Source organism: Silene latifolia, chromosome 9 (assembly GCF_048544455.1).
Source record: "Silene latifolia isolate original U9 population chromosome 9, ASM4854445v1, whole genome shotgun sequence".
In the NCBI taxonomy this organism is placed as follows: Eukaryota; Viridiplantae; Streptophyta; class Magnoliopsida; order Caryophyllales; family Caryophyllaceae; genus Silene; species Silene latifolia.
In genome coordinates, this window is record NC_133534.1 from 5588714 (window position 1) to 5606193 (window position 17480).

General features: G+C 38.5%; 2 protein-coding genes across 2 annotated transcripts; both read left to right on the forward strand.

Moving 5' to 3' along the window:
* The first annotated feature begins 5934 nt into the window (after window positions 1-5934).
* On the forward strand, window positions 5935-7056 carry LOC141600507 (F-box protein CPR1-like). The gene has a single exon (XM_074420749.1). The coding sequence runs from the start codon at window positions 5935-5937 to the stop codon at window positions 7054-7056; it is 1122 nt and encodes a 373-aa protein (XP_074276850.1).
* Window positions 7057-11781: 4725 nt separating this feature from the next.
* Window positions 11782-16591, forward strand: LOC141600508 (uncharacterized). The gene is made up of 2 exons (XM_074420750.1): window positions 11782-12750; window positions 16409-16591. Exons 1-2 carry the CDS (start codon window positions 11782-11784, stop codon window positions 16589-16591), a joined length of 1152 nt encoding a protein of 383 aa, XP_074276851.1.
* Window positions 16592-17480: the final 889 nt, after the last annotated feature.

The following is a 17480-nucleotide window of genomic DNA, read 5'->3' on the forward strand; positions in this document are numbered from 1 at the left end:
AACATCATTAATAATTCTCATATTAGGAACATGTTTCGCCAAAACAAATAAATAAAATATTTGAACATGTTTTTTAATAAACAAGAATTTTAGGATTAATATCTAATCAATAATTTTGATTTTCAATAATAGTAAAATATTTAATTAACAACTTTTATTTTTAAAAATAAAATATGTGTTTAATTGCACATTAAGAGAAACTTATGGGGTTAATTTGCTACATTTAGAAGTTAAGGGGCTTGATTGCACATATTATCAAACTTATGAGTGTGATTTGCTATATTTCCCGAATAAAAATATAGGTTAAAACTATTTATTGCGTAAAACACGTTTATTTCTTTCCTATTTTGGTTTCTTATCATATGCCTAGTGAGCATATGTTAGAAAAACTCATATAATTATATTCATTAGATATTGTACCTACATGGCTACATTAAATCATTTATAAAAAAAATTAGGCTCGTGTAATCCACATGAACTGGCCTAGGCCCATTCGTGTGATTTACATGAACTGGCCTAGGCTGATTCGTGTAAATCACATGAACAGACCCCGGCCAATTCGTGTTTTTCACACGAATGGGTCACTTTCCAATTTTTTTTTTTACCATTGTGTTCGTCTCGAAAAGTTATGCGATTTGAAAAGAATATTCGTCAAAATCAAACATCCGAGCATAAAGTTATGGCCGTTTGAAATTCTGTTCTTTTCTAATCGTCAATTTTGTTTTTAATTTAATCGTTTTTGTTATTAATTATCGTCTATTAATATATGAAAATCAATGTTACTAAAATATGTAAAAAGAGGAAATGTGATATGTTGTTTTTTTTCCGATTTTTTTGGTTATTGTTGTTCTTGTACACGTTTTTTTTGTTATTTTTGAAGTGGGTTTTTAAATTTTTGAAGCGGAACTAGTTTGAATACGGAAATGAAAATAAACAAGATGTTAGTGTATAATGGAGCAAGGGGCAAAATAGTAATTTGTTAGGGGCGACATGAGTAAAACTAGGGGCGACGTTTAGCAAACCCCATTAAGTAATACGAGGTAGGAAATCAATCGATTAATACCATATATATATTCCATAAATCAAAGGACTTCTATGTAATTAAAATCTATACAAATTAATTATATCATATAATTTTTAATCGATAATGTTGTGTGATGGACCTAAACAAAGGACTTCAATGTAAATATTATATAGTTTTGGTTGAAGATAAATTTAGAGAATCTCAAATATGGTGATTTTTCTTAAAATAAACAAGCACACTTATGGTATAAATTTGTAGAAGACGTTAATTATTTAACATACACAAATATAATATAAGTATATTATATTTTGGAAACTATTAAAAGATAATTAAATCGATCTAGATTTCCAAAAAAAAAATATAATATTTCAGTTCATTAGATTTGTAATTTAAATAGTAGATAATAATGATTGCTCTTAAATAATATTCTAATCTAATATTTTAAATGTATTTAAATATATAACTTTAATAAAATTATATAATAATCAACTAATATGATAGTAACCACCCATGTGAGTAGCTAGTAAAAGCAATAATAATAGCAACGGGAGTAGTGAAAGTCATACTAGCAGCAACGGGAGTAGTGAAATTAAATGCGGGAGTAGTGAAAGAAAAAATAATGACAGCAGGAGAAGTGAAAGTAATAGTAATCACAACACATGTAATGAAAGTAATAATTTGTTGACTAATTTTACATCTCATCATATTTTCAAGATATAAATTGTAGATGTTGCGGTAACCAAATTTAGCGAATCATATTTCACAGAAATAAAATGTAAATGGAAAATAAAGGTAGCCCGGAAGTAGCCGGGCATCAAACCTAGTAAATATAATTGTTAGACCTCAACTATCGTTTGAGATGGTTCATCTATCTTGGTATCAGAGCCTTTGTGACTAAATGTCACGGGTTCAAATCCTGATAGCCTCCAATAACTCACGAAGTGGAATTTCCGCACATGGTATGGTGGTATGTGGGGAGCATGTGCATTAACCACTCTTCGGACCCAATGGGCATTCGTGTGAGAGGGCGTAGTAGGAAATAAATATAATTGTTGGACCTCGACAATCACCTTATGAAAGGCACAAACACAAGAATTTTGAAGTGGCTCGACATACTCTCTAAAGCTCTACGTCCACTCAACTCTCTTATTAATATTTCCTAATAATCCTACCCGATTACAAGGAAATCCATACGATCAACCTGATCATGCAACTCGAGTACAACCCAGACCCCAGTACCCCAAAACACTTTTCCCACCAAAAGAAATTACAAAACAATATGCCTCCTTATGTGGTTCACGTAATGAAACGATGGAGCACAATTCTTAGGAGGCGATTGATTATGAGCAACTTGTAATAATGGTTCAAACACAACTAAAACAAAAAAAACTCTGGGACGAATGATTATGGCATGGTTAAGGCTTATGTATAAGAAGGTGAGTTTTGTGTTGTGCCAGTCAAATAAAGATGGAGGTCCAGGTATACCTGGCAAAAACAATCTGACCCGATTGACCTAACCCGAAAAGACTTACCAGAGACCCGAAGTGACCCGAAAACAAGAATTTATCCTATCCGACCCGACCCGAACGTGAGCCGAGTTTCTTGGCCTGTAACTGACCGGACCCAAAAATGACCCGATCTGAAACCACAAAACCCGAAAATGACCCAACAAATTATAACTCTAATTGAACCGAAAAGACTTGAAATGACTACTTCTCTATTATTCATTGACCCGAAAATGACCCGACGTGCTTGACCCGAAACATACCCGACCAACAAACCCGAAACAGACCCAAAACCTGAAATGACCCGACCCGACCCGAATTAACCCGAAATCAATGAGAGACCCGAGCTGACCGACTCGACCCGAATTGGCCAGACCTGGACCCGACCCGTTAACCCATTTTGCCTGGTATAAGCCCATGCACGACCCACGATTCATGCATGTCGTGGCGTTCTCGTGTTGTGCTTGAGCGTGACTTAACAATTTTTTCACTTCAATCCAATTTCTTTATATTTTGAGTGTGCTCAAGCGTACCGTGTCGAGGTTGGCCGTGCCTAGGCAGGGTCTTTTTTTCTCAAATTTTGGCCCAAGCACGTCATGGCATGGCGAGTCGTGTCAATTCCGTGTCGTGCTAAATAGGTTGTGGGTTGTGTTGAGGCGTGTCAGCTCAACGGCACGCGTGACCACTTCCATCTCTACATATGCTCCACTACAAGTTAAAGGGAAACCCAAATTCTAGGGTTCGGCCGTCGTATATGCGACATGAAAACTGTGACCACTTTTGGGTAAATCTTATTCCCTTTCATCCAAACCAAAGGTAACATTTACTTTTTGGCACTATTCATAGTCGTAGAAAATCTTTGATATTATTCTTAATCTATAAGACAAAATATAGTCATGTGAGATCTTGTTTGATTTATCGTTATAAATGTTATAAGAATATCAAATTTTTATTTAATAAGTGTAACTAAACATATTCACGTTCCAAAATATGTCTCGACAAGTGTGATAAATCAAGTTTACCTTTGGTTTGAATGAAAAGGAGTACTAGATAGTGGTTATTTTTATATAATTTTTATAATTTAAAGAATGACCACTAGTTTTGAAATTATCACTATTTATTATAAAATAATTATAGTACTCTGTATATTACCAGAAAGTAATCACATTTTAATGAAAGATAAATTGGTCGTAGGCCTGGTAAATGGGTCATTTGGAACGGGTCAATTTGGGCCGTTTGGGTCATGATCTTAACTTAATTTAGTTATTTTTTAGTCATGATTTTAACTTGATTAAGTCATTTCAGGTCACTTCAGATCTATTAAATCAGTTTCGTGTGATATATTTCGAATTAACTTTACCGAATCAGGTGAGTTTTAGAGATCTAGTCTTAAAATACCCGTTTTACTCAACAATTGGTCTCCCTTGTGACGGGTTACCATTTGTGGCGGATATTTTGTGAGATAAAATGGTAACAAAATGGGTTAGTGGAGAAAGAGGACCACATGAATAGTGTTGCAGAGAGAGAAAAAGTGGGTACATTTTGAGGTAAAGTGGACTAGTGGTATCCGTCACAAACTTGTGAGGGATATGTCATGTCTTCAATGAGATTTTGTGTTTACTCAAGGGGCTGCGAAACGTCGTCGACGTTTTGTAACGAATCGACGACGTTTTTTAAAAAAAAGACCAACACTACCCTTACTCACTCTCCCTCTACTCTATTCTCTCCCAAATCTTCCCAAACAACAAACTTTAAAAAAAAATTCAAGACTTTGTTAATCGGATTCAATGTCAAACGTTAATTTTAAACGTTATATTCGCTATCCGTCATCTGAATTAACGAGACTAAAACGTTAGATAAATAAAAAAACCAATAAAAAACAAAAAAACTATAAATTAAACAATTAAATACATGATTAACGTGAGTCTTGGACAATGACTATGACAACGAATTTTAACATCTCTAATGGATGTGGATGATGAGTTTCAATGTCCATAATGGACATGGATGACGAGTATCAACATCTGGAACAACACACACAGACATCCACATTCAACGTCCTACCTCCACCTAGACGTCCATACTCAACGTCTCTACCCATACATGACGTGCACATGCATCATCTCTACCCATGGCGGACGTTGGTATTCAACGTCCGTCACCACCCCAAACGTTGAATGTTGACGTTCATGCTAGTGGTGGACGTTGACATTCAATGTTCACGATGGCCTTGGACGTTGAATATCAACATCCCTTTCCGTCTCCAACGTTGAGTATCAACGTCCCAAAAAAAAAAAAATCACTACCAGCAACCACGAATCCAACAAAACCCGAAATTCATACACCCAGATTTCATAAATTCACATCAATTACTCAATTAAAAAAACTAATCGAAAATCTGGACAAAATTGAAGATTAAGAAATGAAACCAAATCGGGCGACGTGGTTAGAGGATGGTGACGACGGTTGGTGTAGTGGCTGGCTGCAGTGGACGGCGACGTATTGGTAGTGGAGGGGGAGTGGTGGTGCGGTGGTGGGCGACGGAAATGAGAAGAGATTAAGAAGAAAATGGAAATGAGAAGAAAGACCAAGAGGGGGAGTGGTGTTGTAGTTGTGGGCGACGGCTGTTGCGGTGCAGGGTTATGGAAGCGGCGGTGGTGCGGGTTTGTGGAAGGGGCGGTGGCAGGGATGGTGGCAGTGGTGGTTGAGGGTGTGTGATTTTAACATGTAAAAAGTAGAAGACAGGGGAATGGGTAAGAGAGAGGAGGAAAGGGTAGTTATGTCTTTTTATGAAAAATGTCGACGATTTGTTATAAAACGTCGACGACGTTTTGTAACCCGGTTACTCAAAGGCTCATGAAACTGTCGCATTCTAGCAGTTTCGAAAAGCAAAAGACACTGACAAAACGTTGGTTTTCCCACAACTAAGAGCAAGTCCAATGGTGTAGCTTAAGGACTTGCTTGCAATTTCTTAAAATGCGTTTAGTTCTTCACCATGGAGATGGTCATATAGAATGAACTGCTTTTTAAGCGATTAGCTTAATTTAAGCTAGTAGCTTTGAATGGACCACTATCACAAATCAACCAATAGAAATTTAGCTAAATAAATTTAGGTTTGATTTATTCTTAATTTTTTATTTATTAAATAAAAACAAAGCTAGAAACTTATATACTTACCATTGGAATGGTTTAAGAGTTGAAATAAATATGATGTGGAATTAGTTTATAAAGTTATAATTCACCATGATTGGACTTCTTTCTAATACCAACTGACCGAAGAAACTTATCAAATCCACTTGAAAGCATACTCCAGAGAATTCCTGCTATAAATTAATCCCCTTTTCACTTCACATTCCACATAATTGAAATTTACTACTCTCTTCAATCCCTTCAATTATCCCCAAAATGGCCTCCACATCAATATTTCCAGATGAAATAATGACTGAAATACTACTAAAACTCCCAGTTAAATCAATTTTAAGATGCAAAACCCTATCAAAACATCATAATTCCCTAATTCATAGCCAATTCTTCATTCGTCGCCACCTTTCCCTCGGCCGACTCAACGACAAGTCGATTGTTAGTCCAATACAAGGCTCTGTACATTTATTTGATAGGAGAGGAGGTCATATTGAGGTCTTACAAGTCCAGTCTCCCTTCGCCGATGAATCGTCAAATTACCATGGCCATGTAGTTTATGATCCAGTAGAAGGTCTCTACTTGGTTATTGAGCCAATGAAAGACCGCTTTGCTGTATGGAATCCGTCTACTAGGGAGCATTTACTTCTCCCTCCTGTTCCTTCTGAAGAAAACTCGAGTGATACTGGCATTCGTGATCTACAATGTTTTGCTTACGGGTTTGGGTATGATGACATTACAAATGATTACAAGTTTGTTTTAATTTCCGAGGATGTAGATGTAGTTGCGCCTAATGCCAAGTCGTTCAACATCTTCAGTGTTAGCAAAGGAGAATGGAGAAGTATTGAAGGGTGGTCTGGTGTAGTTCCTTTGCACATCAATTTTGGTATTGGAGTCTTTGTTCACGGTGCTTGTCATTGGGAATATGCGTCCTCTGGTCGCCCAGGATTTACCATTCTTGCTTTTGACATGCTGACTGAGTCGCATAGATTTATAGCATTGCCTACTGTAGGAGATGAATATGTTTGGTCCGATGCGTTTATTGTCTCCTTTAATGGGTGTCTAGGTTTGGTCAATGAACAAATAGAAAATAGAGTAGAAAATAATATGACAGTACTATTTTCGTCTTTTGATGTGTGGGTTATGGCTGAGTATGGTGTTACAGAATCTTGGAAAATTCTACATCGAATTTTGCTATCAGATGGGATTGGTGGTAGATATTTGGGGATTGTAAGGGGCCGGTTTTATATTAGAAAAGGTGATGGGTGTATGGTCTCGTATGATCTCTATTCTAAGGATGAAGAACGTTATGATATCTTGGATACCGAAGTTCGTAGCCTACTGCCTTATGAGGAATCTCTAGTACGCATCATTAAGTCAGTTTACTAAGCTCTTGATGTTTTGTTATTAATTTAAGATAATTGAACTTTTAATTGTTGTGAAAATGTTTGATGTTAAGATAGATAGTTGATCAGTTGAAGCAAATTAAAACCGGCAATTGTAAGACGGTCTTATTTAAATGTCATGTTATTTAATATTGTTCCATAAAGCTCTTGTACCAGGGTTTAACCGAAGTATTTTGCACATCATTGGGTATGCTTTTGTGGTTGAGTAACAAGTGAGGGTCTAACCGAATTACTTTGCACATCGTTTAAAATTTCATTGATTGTTATACGACCATCAAGGGTTAGTTCGAGTGGTATGCTTTTCTAGTTGAGTAACAAATAAGGGTTTGATTGAAGTACTATTTTGCACTTCGTTGATTCGTTGATTAGAGATTTTAGAGAGCCATAAGCCAAACTTGATACGATTCTTCCGTTTTGGATGTTTGAATTTGTTTGTTATCGATATATTACATATTAGCCAATCAGAAAACAAAGGGATGTGAGTCTTTAACTTACATAAATCTTACGGAGTATAAGATAACGACTCTTCAAAATTAAGAGTGACCACTTGTATAATTGTGAATTTATTTTTACTGTCGATTGTTGGAAATAGGGGCTACTTTGAGCATAGTCTTTTTTCCAATTTGTCCCACATTGGTGAGGAATAGTGTTTGTGTTGTGTTTATATATGACCACACTCCTTACCATATCACTAGTGGGTCATGGGAGGCTTTGTGGAAGGCTTTGACTGCGAGTCTTGTAACATTTCCGCTGTGGCACTTGTGCGTGTCTTGCGCCGGATCCGGGATTTGGGATTTGGGATTTGGCAATCGCCTGCGGCGGGCTTTGCCTATCTTTTTGGGCCAGGGCCGTTTGTTTGTTTTGGACTGAAGTGTCCAGAAGCTTAGTCCTTTTGACTGCTTCGATGGGGACCGCTAATGGTGCATACAGCTTGATGGAAGAGTTATTCTTTGCACTATTACTTCGTGGACCGTATAATCTTTGCACTAATTCTTTTTCTACTGCTTGAGAGGGACGTTTTTAGGCTCCTCTGCTCATCTATTTTGCTATAAATAGATGATTACTCTTCAGCATAATCACAACAACAAACATCTCCTCTCTTCTTCTCTTCTCTAAATGTGCTACCTGTGTTGAGGCTAAGTTTACAAAGAAGCCTAGTAAACCAGTGACTACTAGGAACACGAGTTTTCTTGAGTTAATCCACACCGACATGGCTGACTTTAAAAATGTTGCAAGTAGAGGGCTATACTTTTAAGTTCTGGCCTATCTGACGACATGTGGGGGGAAGCAATACTTTCTGCTTGTCACATTCTTAACCGTGTACCTCATAAGAAAATTGACAAGACACCCTATGAGATGTGGAAGGGCTATCCTCCTAACCTAAGTTACCTTAGAGTCTGGGGGTGTTTGGCTAAAGTGGGCTTACCTGATTTTAGGAGACCTACTGTTGGACCAAAGACCTATGATTGTGTTTTTATAGGTTATGCTCAAAATAGTTCCGCTTATAGATTCATGTCTTTAAGTGATCGTTCTATATCCGAAGCTAGAGATGCTGTGTTTTTTGAGCATGTTTTTCCATTACAGAAGAATGTTGATTCATCTCCTAGTTTACCTTTTACATCTGTTGATATCTCTTCACATGCTAGTAGTAGCTCTTCTAGTAGTCATGATCTTTGAACCTAGAAGGAGTAAGAGACCTAGATGTCCAAAGAACTTTGGAGCTGATTTTGTTTCAACTTTCTTTGTCTCGAACATGGATACACTTTGTGTGTGCTAGTGATGAATTTGTTTCAGCCTTTTTAATAGAAGATGGCCCAAAAACGTATAGTGAGGCAATGAAATTCATTGATGCTAATTTTTGAAAAGATGCTATTAAAAATGAACTTGACTCTATTATGTCAAATCAAACTTGGAAGTTGACTGACTTACCTAAAGGTAGTAAACCCATTACAAGTAAATGGATCTTTAAAAAGAAAATGAGACCTGACGGTACAATAGAGAGGTTCAAAGCTAGACTTGTAGTTAGAGGCTTTACACAAAAGAAGGGTATTGATTATTTTGATACTTACTCTCCTGTGACCAAAATCTCGACTATTAGGACTCTTGTCGCCTTAGCTGCTATTCATAACCTTATTATACATCAGATGGATGTTAAAAGCGCCTTTTGAATGGTGAACTAAGGAAGAGATCTACATGTCTCAACCTGAAGGGTTTGTGATTGAGGGTCAAGAGAGTAAAGTGTGTAAACTGAACAAGTCTCTTTATGGACTGAAACAAGCACCTAAACAGTGGTATGAGAAATTTAACAACACTTTAATAAGTAATGGATATGAGGTTAACCATTCTGATTCATGTGTTTATTCAAAGGTAATAGAATCTGATTGTGTGCTCATATGCCTTTATGTTGATGACATGTTAATACTTGGTAATAATTTAGAGGTAATTATTAGAACCAAAGATTTTTTGTCATCACAGTTTGAGATGAAGGACTTAGGAGTAGCTGATGTTATCCTAGGAGTTAAGGTCATCCGAAACTCCAATGGAATCTGTCTAAGTCAATCTCATTATGTTGAAAAAGTGTTGAAAAAGTTTAATCGCTTTGATGATGTGCTGCGTAACACCCTATGATTCTAGTGTAGCATTGTGTAAAAACTTGGGCAAGAGTGTTTCCCAAGAAGAGTATGCTAAAATCCTAGGTAGTGTGATGTTTTTAATGAACGTACACTCGACCGGATATTACTTATGCGGTTAGTAGATCGAAGTCGTTATACACATAACCCTAGCAATGAACACCGGAATGCTCTTCGTCGTTTACTAAAATACCTGGAGGGAACAATTGACTTATGTTTGCATTATAGTAATTTTCCTTTGTGTTAGAGAGATCTTGTGATGCTAAGCTGGGTTGCGGTGTAACGATGAGATCTGTTCTACTAGTGGTTATGTCTTTACCATGGGTGGAGGTGCTATATCGTTGAAGTCTTCTAAAAGGACTTGTATTGCACGCTCTACCATGGAATCGAGTTCATAGCTCTTGAGTTGGCGGGGCAAGAGGTGAATGGTTGAAAAACCTTTTAGCTGATATACCAGTATGGGGCGGACGGCTAACACCGGTCTCCCTGCACTGTGACTCGCAGGCAGCAATTGGTGTTGCAAAGAACAATGTCTACAATTCGAAAAAGAGACATATTCGAATAAGACACGCTGCAGTTAAACAACTCCAAAACAATGGAGTGATTGCTTTGGACTATGTGAAGTCCGAAAACAATCTTGCTGATCCCTTTACTAAAGGGCTGGCTAGGAGACTAGTCGTTGATACGTCGAGGGGAATGGGGCTTAAGTCCTTAGGTCAAGAGTGAGACTTGACTAGGTCTAAAGCTTCTATTCTTATGGCGTTGTATGATTCATAGCATTAATAGTGGTGCTTTTGAGACGCACTTGATGAATCATACACCAGGTTGGACTTAGGTCCTTAATGACTCATGTGAGAAGTGCTATTGAGAAGCACTTGAGTCACCTACGTAGGTGTAACGATTATTAAGACTATGAGAAGTCTTCTGAACACATCTATCAGTACCGAGGTAAACGCATAACTCTAAAAGAGCGCGTTGCACTTTAATGGAACAATCTTAATCGAAGGTATGATATGTGTTGTGGGGGGTATCGACCGAAGCTCAGCTAGGAATTCAAATCGCAAGATATTCTCTCGCTGTAAGTAAGTTGTTTCCTCATTTCACTAAAGTGTCAATTCAAATCGAAAGATATTGATACCTAAGTATCCAATCCTTCCTTTACCCAGGAATTTCTTCTCTATGCTTTTCTTTGCCATCTGTGGGGGATTGTTGGACTTGATGGCTATAAAAGCCAAGTTGGTTTGTTCAACTATTCATTTGTTGTCCCAAATTGGTAGAATAGTGTAGCTTTCTTGTGTTTATATTAGCTAGTGTACTCCACTAGTTAATTGTGTGGGTCATGGGAGGCTTTTGTGGAAGCTTTGTGAGGTGCTTAATTCAGCTCGCACACGCGCGCGCGCGCGTGCCCGTGCCCGAGCCCGAGCCCGAGCCCGGCCCGGCCCGGCCCGGATCCGGATCCGTGATCCGGGATTTGGGATTTGGGATTTGGCAATCGCCTGCGGCGGGCTTTGCCTATCTTTTTGGGCCAGAGCCGTTTGTTTGTTTTGGACTGAAGTGTCCAGAAGCTTAGTCCTTTTGACCGCCTTGATGGGGCTCTTTGTGGGAGCCGCTAATGGTGCATACGCTTCGAGTGGAAGAGTTATTCTTTGCACTATTACTTCGTGGACCTGTATAATGCCGCACTAATTCTTTTTCTACTGCTTGAGAGGGACGTTTTTAGGCTCCTCTGCTCATCTATTTTGCTATAAATAGATGATTACTCTTCAGCATAATCACAACAACAAACATCTCCTCTCTTCTTCTCTTCTCTTCTCCTCTATAATTCCTGGGTGAAGTAATACATTCTGTTGTTCCAAGTCTCACAGTTCCGAGTGGGCGAAACTGAGTTGGAGACTGTAGTGTTATCCTTGGGGAACTACCGGCACTAGCTGATCGCCACCACGGTCGTACCGGAATATAGTTTTCAAGGCAGTGGCCTCCATACCACGTCACTACAAATTCGGTTATTTCTATTCTTTCTCATTGTTACTGCAGTTTACGACTAACAATTTGAAAACTATATTATTGTTGCTGTAACAATGTCGATTATGTCTAAGAATGCTCCTGATTTGTCTAAAGTCGAACCCTTAAATGGTCATAATTATAGACGTTGGGCTCAAAAATTACTGATGTTTTTTGAACAGTATGAAATTGATTACGTTCTATTTTCTGACCCGCCTGCACCTGTAAACGAAATTACTGATGATGTGACGCTTACACCTCCTGGAATTTCTGTAGTAAAGTCAAATGCAGAGGCTATTGCAAAACACGATAAGGATAATAAAACTGTTAGGTTTCACCTCCTTAATCTTATGCATAATACCCTATTTGACTTGTTTATGGTTTACAAATCTGCTAAAACCATGTGGGAATTACTAGAGAAAAAATATGGGGCTGATGATGCTGGTAAAAAGAAGTATGTCGTTGGGAAATGGTTGGGGTTCCAGATGGTAGATGACAAACCGATAATGGATCAAGTACATGTTTATGAGAATTTATGTGCTGACGTAGTGAATGAAGGGATGAAGCTAGATGAGATTTTTCTAGCTAATGTGTTATTGGAAAAATTCCCCCCTTCCTGGTCTGACTATAGAAACCATCTTAAGCATAAGAAAAAAGACTTGTCTCTCCAAGAACTTGTAGGACACATGAGGACCGAAGAGGCAAATCGCCTTAAGGACAAACCTGTTAGTCAATCGGTTAAATCTTCTAATGCTAATGTTGATGCTAATTTGGTTGAGTCTGGTGGTCCGTCCTATTCTGAGAAGTTCAAGGGTAAGGGTAAGGCTAAATTTGGTCGTGGTAAGAACCAGGGTCGAGCCAAGAAGAATGGTCCAGGGAAGCACTCCAAACCGGTTCCTAAGATTGAAACTGCTAAGGGTCCTTTTGTCTGCTATGTTTGCGGAAAACCTGGGCACAAAGCCTACCAATGCTCCGAAAAGAAAACTACGAAGCCAATGTCAGAATCGATGACATCATTTCTTGTTGTGGTTGTGGAAGCTAATATGGTGGGTAATCTTCTTTGAATGGGTCTTGAATCGGCGCTTCCCGACACCTCTGTGCCGATAAGGGGTTATTTGCTGAGTTCGAGGAAGTAGCTGATGGGGGTTGCGTTTTTATGGGTAACTCTTCATCCGCACCGATCAATGGCAAAGGCAAGATCTTTCTCAAACTCACCTCAGGGAAAACACTTGCTTTAAATAATGTTTTGTATGTTCCCTCGTTACGTCGAAACCTTGTATCAGTGCCTTATTAAACAAAGTGGGTTGAAGCTTGTGTTTGAGGCCGACAAGGTGGTAATGTCACGTAATGGGGAATTTGTGGGCAAGGGTTATCTTCTTTGGGGTCTTTTGTGTTGAACTCGATTGGTTTTTAATAATATTGCATCCACTTACGCTTATATCGCCGAGTCTATTGATATTTGGCATGGTAGATTAGGTCATGTGAATGTTGACTATATTAAAAAACTTAGAACTATGAGTTTAATTCCAAGTTTGACAAGTCAAGAATTCTCTAAATGTGTTAGCGGTGTTGAAGCTAAATTCACAAAGAAACCTAGTAAACCTGTCACAACTAGGAATACGAGTCTTCTTGAGTTAATTCACTCCGACTGGTGACTTCAAAAATATTGCAAGTAGAGGTGGAAAGAATTATTATGTCACCTTTATAGACGATTGTTCAAGGTACACCGTGTCTATCCGCTTAAGACTAAAGATGAAGCGAACAATCGTTTATAAACTTTAAAAATGAAGTCGAAAATCAACTCGACGGGAAAATTAAAAGGGTAAGGTCTGATAGAGGTGGTGAGTACAAATCTGCTTATCTAGCCGACTTTTGTCTTTGCTAATGGTTTAATACATGAGACTAGTCCACCTTACTTACCTCGTCTAAACGGTGTAGTGAACGGAAAAATAGAACCTTAAAAGAGATGATGAATGCTATGCTTTTAAGTTCTGGCCTATCTGACGACATGTGGGGGAAGCAATACTTTCTGCTTGTCACATTCTTAACCGTGTACCTCATAAGAAAATTGACAAGACACCCTATGAGATGTGGAAGGGCTATCCTCCTAACCTAAGTTACCTTAGAGTCCAGGGGGTGTTTGGCTAAAGTGGGCTTACCCGACTTCGGAGACCTACCGTTGGATCAAAGACCTATGATTGTGTTTTTATAGGTTATGCTCAAAATAGTTCTGCTTATAGATTCATGTCTTTAAGTGATCGTTCTATATCCGAAGCTAGATATCTTGTGTTTTTGAGCATGTTTTTCCATTGAGAAGAATGTTGATTCATCTCCTAGTTTACATTACATCTATTGATATCTCTTCACTTGCTAGTAGTAGCACTTCTACCGATCATGATCTTTGAACCTAGAAGGAGTAAGAGACCTAGATGTCCAAAGAACTTTGGAGCTGATTTTGTTTCAACTTTCTTTGTCGTTCGAACATGGATACACCTTTGTGTGTGCTAGTGATGAATTTGTTTTGACCTTTTTAATAGAAGGTGACCCAAAAACGTATAGTGAGGCAATGAAATCCATTGATGCTAATTTTTGGAAAGATGCTATTAAAAATGAACTTGACTCTATTATGTCAAATCAAACTTGGAAGTTGAGTGACTTACCTAAAGGTAGTAAACCCATTACAAGTAAATGGATCTTTAAAAGAAAATGAGACCTGACGGTACAATAGAGAGGTTCAAAGCTAGACTTGTAGTTAGAGGCTTTACACAAAAGAAGGGTATTGATTATTTTGATACTTACTCTCCTGTGACCAAAATCTCGACTATTAGGACTCTTATCGCCTTAGCTGCTATTCATAACCTTATTATACATCAGATGGATGTTAAAACTGCTTTTTTGAATGGTGAACTAAGGGAAGAGATCTACATGTCTCAACCTGAAGGGTTTGTGATTGAGGGTCAAGAGAGTAAAGTGTGTAAACTGAACAAGTCTCTTTATGGACTGAAACAAGCACCTAAACAGTGGTATGAGAAATTTAACAACACTTTAATAAGTAATGGATATGAGGTTAACCATTCTGATTCATGTGTTTATTCAAAGGTAATAGAATCTGATTGTGTGCTCATATGCCTTTATGTTGATGACATGTTAATACTTGGTAATAATTTAGAGGTAATTATTAGAACCAAAGATTTTTTTGTCATCACAGTTTGAGATGAAGGACTTAGGAGAAGCTGATGTTATCCTAGGAGTTAAGGTCATCCGAAACTCCAATGGAATCTGTCTAAGTCAATCTCATTATGTTGAAAAAGTGTTGAAAAAGTTTAACTGCTTTGATGATGTGTGCCGCGAACACCCTATGATTCTAGTGTAGCATTGTGTAAAAACTTGGGCAAGAGTGTTTCCCAAGAAGAGTATGCTAAAATCCTAGGTAGTGTGATGTTTTTAATGAAGCGTACTCGACCGGATATTGCTTATGCGAGTTAGTAGAGGCGAGTCGTTATACACATAACCCTAGCAATGAAACACTGGAATGCTCTTCGTCGTTTACTAAAATACGAAGGAACAATTGACTTATGTTTGCATTATAGTAATTTTCCGCCGTGTTAGAGGGATCTTGTGATGCTAACTGGGTTGCGGTAACGATGAGATCTGTTCTACTAGTGGTTATGTCTTTACCATGGGTGGAGGTGCTATATCGTGGAAGTCTTCTAAACGGACTTGTATCGCACGCTCTACCATGGAATCTGAGTTCATAGCTCTTGAGTTGGCGGGGCAAGAGGTGAATGGTTGAAAAACCTTTTAGCCGATATACCAAGATGGGGCGGACGGCTAACACAGGTCTCCCGCACCGTGACTTCAGAAAGAATTGGTGTTGCAAAGAACAATGTCTACAATTCGAAAAAGAGACATATTCGAATAAGACACGCGATTAAACAACTCCAAAACAATGGAGTGATTGCTTTGGACTATGTGAAGTCCGAAAACAATCTTGCTGATCCCTTTACTAAAGGGCTGGCTAGGAGACTAGTCGTTGATACGTCGAGGGGAATGGGGCTTAAGTCCTTAGGTCAAGAGTGAGACTTGACTAGGTCTAAAGCTTCTATTCTTATGGCGTTGTATGATTCATAACATTAATAGTGGTGCTTTTGAGACGCACTTGATGAATCATACACCAGGTTGGACTTAGGTCCTTAATGACTCATGTGAGAAGTGCTATTGAGAAGCACTTGAGTCACCTACGTAGGTGTAACGATTATTAAGACTATGAGAAGTCTTCTGAACACATCTATCAGTACCGAGGTAAACGCATAACTCTAAAAGAGCGCGTTGCACTTTCGCGGAACAATCTTAATCTGAAGGTATGATATGTGTTGTGGGGGGTATCGACCGAAGCTCAGCTAGGAATTCAAATCGCAAGATATTCTCTCGTTGTAAGTAAGTTGTTTCCTCATTTCACTAAAGTGTCAATTCAAATCGAAAGATATTGATACCTAAGTATCCAATCCTTCCTTTACCCAGGAATTCTTCTTTCTCTTTCTGTGGCGCCCCTAGTGGGGGATTGTTGGAAATAGGGGCTAATGTGGGGCTTTCCTATTTTCTTGGGCCAGAGTTGTTTGTCTTGTTTTGGACTGAAGGTAGTGCTATTAGTGGGGCTTGTGTATAGTGGGCTGTCCACCTAACTTTTAATGCTCCACTTATCAGTGGGCTGTGAAGTGGGCTGTCCACCTAACTGTTATTGCTCCACTAATCAGTGGGCTGTGGGCTGTCCACCTAACAGTTATTGCTCCACTAATCAGTGGGCTGTCCACCTTCTGTTTTTGCTCCACTTATCAGTGGGCTGTGAAGTGGGCCGTGTTTGGAAGCCTTGTTGATCTATTCCTATAAATAGATCAAACACTCCTTACTCCAAATAAACAACAAACATACTCTTCTTCTCTTATCATAAATTCTGGGTATTGTTTCTTGATCGTTCCAAGTCTCACAGTTCCGAGTGGGCGAAACTGAGTGGAGACTGTAGTGTTATCCTTGGGGAACTACCGGCACTAGCTGATCGCCACCACGGTCGTACCGGAATATAGTTTTCAAGGCAGTGGCTTCCATACCACGTCACTACAAATCGGTTATCTCTAATCTTTCTCATTGTTACTGCAGTTTACGACTAACATCGATCTTGTACCGAGTTTTCCTAACACCCAACGTCATTGTTGGTTGATTTTTGGGGCTTGTAGGGGACCGATTTTGTGTAGAAGGAGAGGCCGGTGTGGTTGGTTTATTATGCACTCCGTTTTCTTTTATACTTGCACTTCATGAATGCTAACCCTCATTGTTAGCAAGAGGGTTATTAAATAATACTCTGTACTCCGTTTGCATTGAATTTACGTTTACTTTATTCTGTGAGTGGACTGTTACGAGGAATATTCAACTTGTTGATTTGTTTTTGCAAATTGCGTAAAAGTGAAGTTTGTGAGTATTTGGCTGTACAAGCTAGGAGAAATTGGTAGTCTATTTGTGCAATTGTTTGTGCAAATTGTGAGTATTTGACCGTCAATTTTCAGTATGAGAGACGATAATCCATGTTTGTCTTCTACTCTATTTGTGCTCACTCGATATATGTTGAAGCAGGGCAGTGACCCTTTAAAATTGTGTTTCCGTGATTGAACTGAATGAATACAAAAGCTACTGTATGTTGACGGGAACAATTGTTTGGGGTGGCTCCACGGGACAGAACCTGAATCAAGCGCTTCTTTCTTACGAAAGATCTCTGTTCCAGACT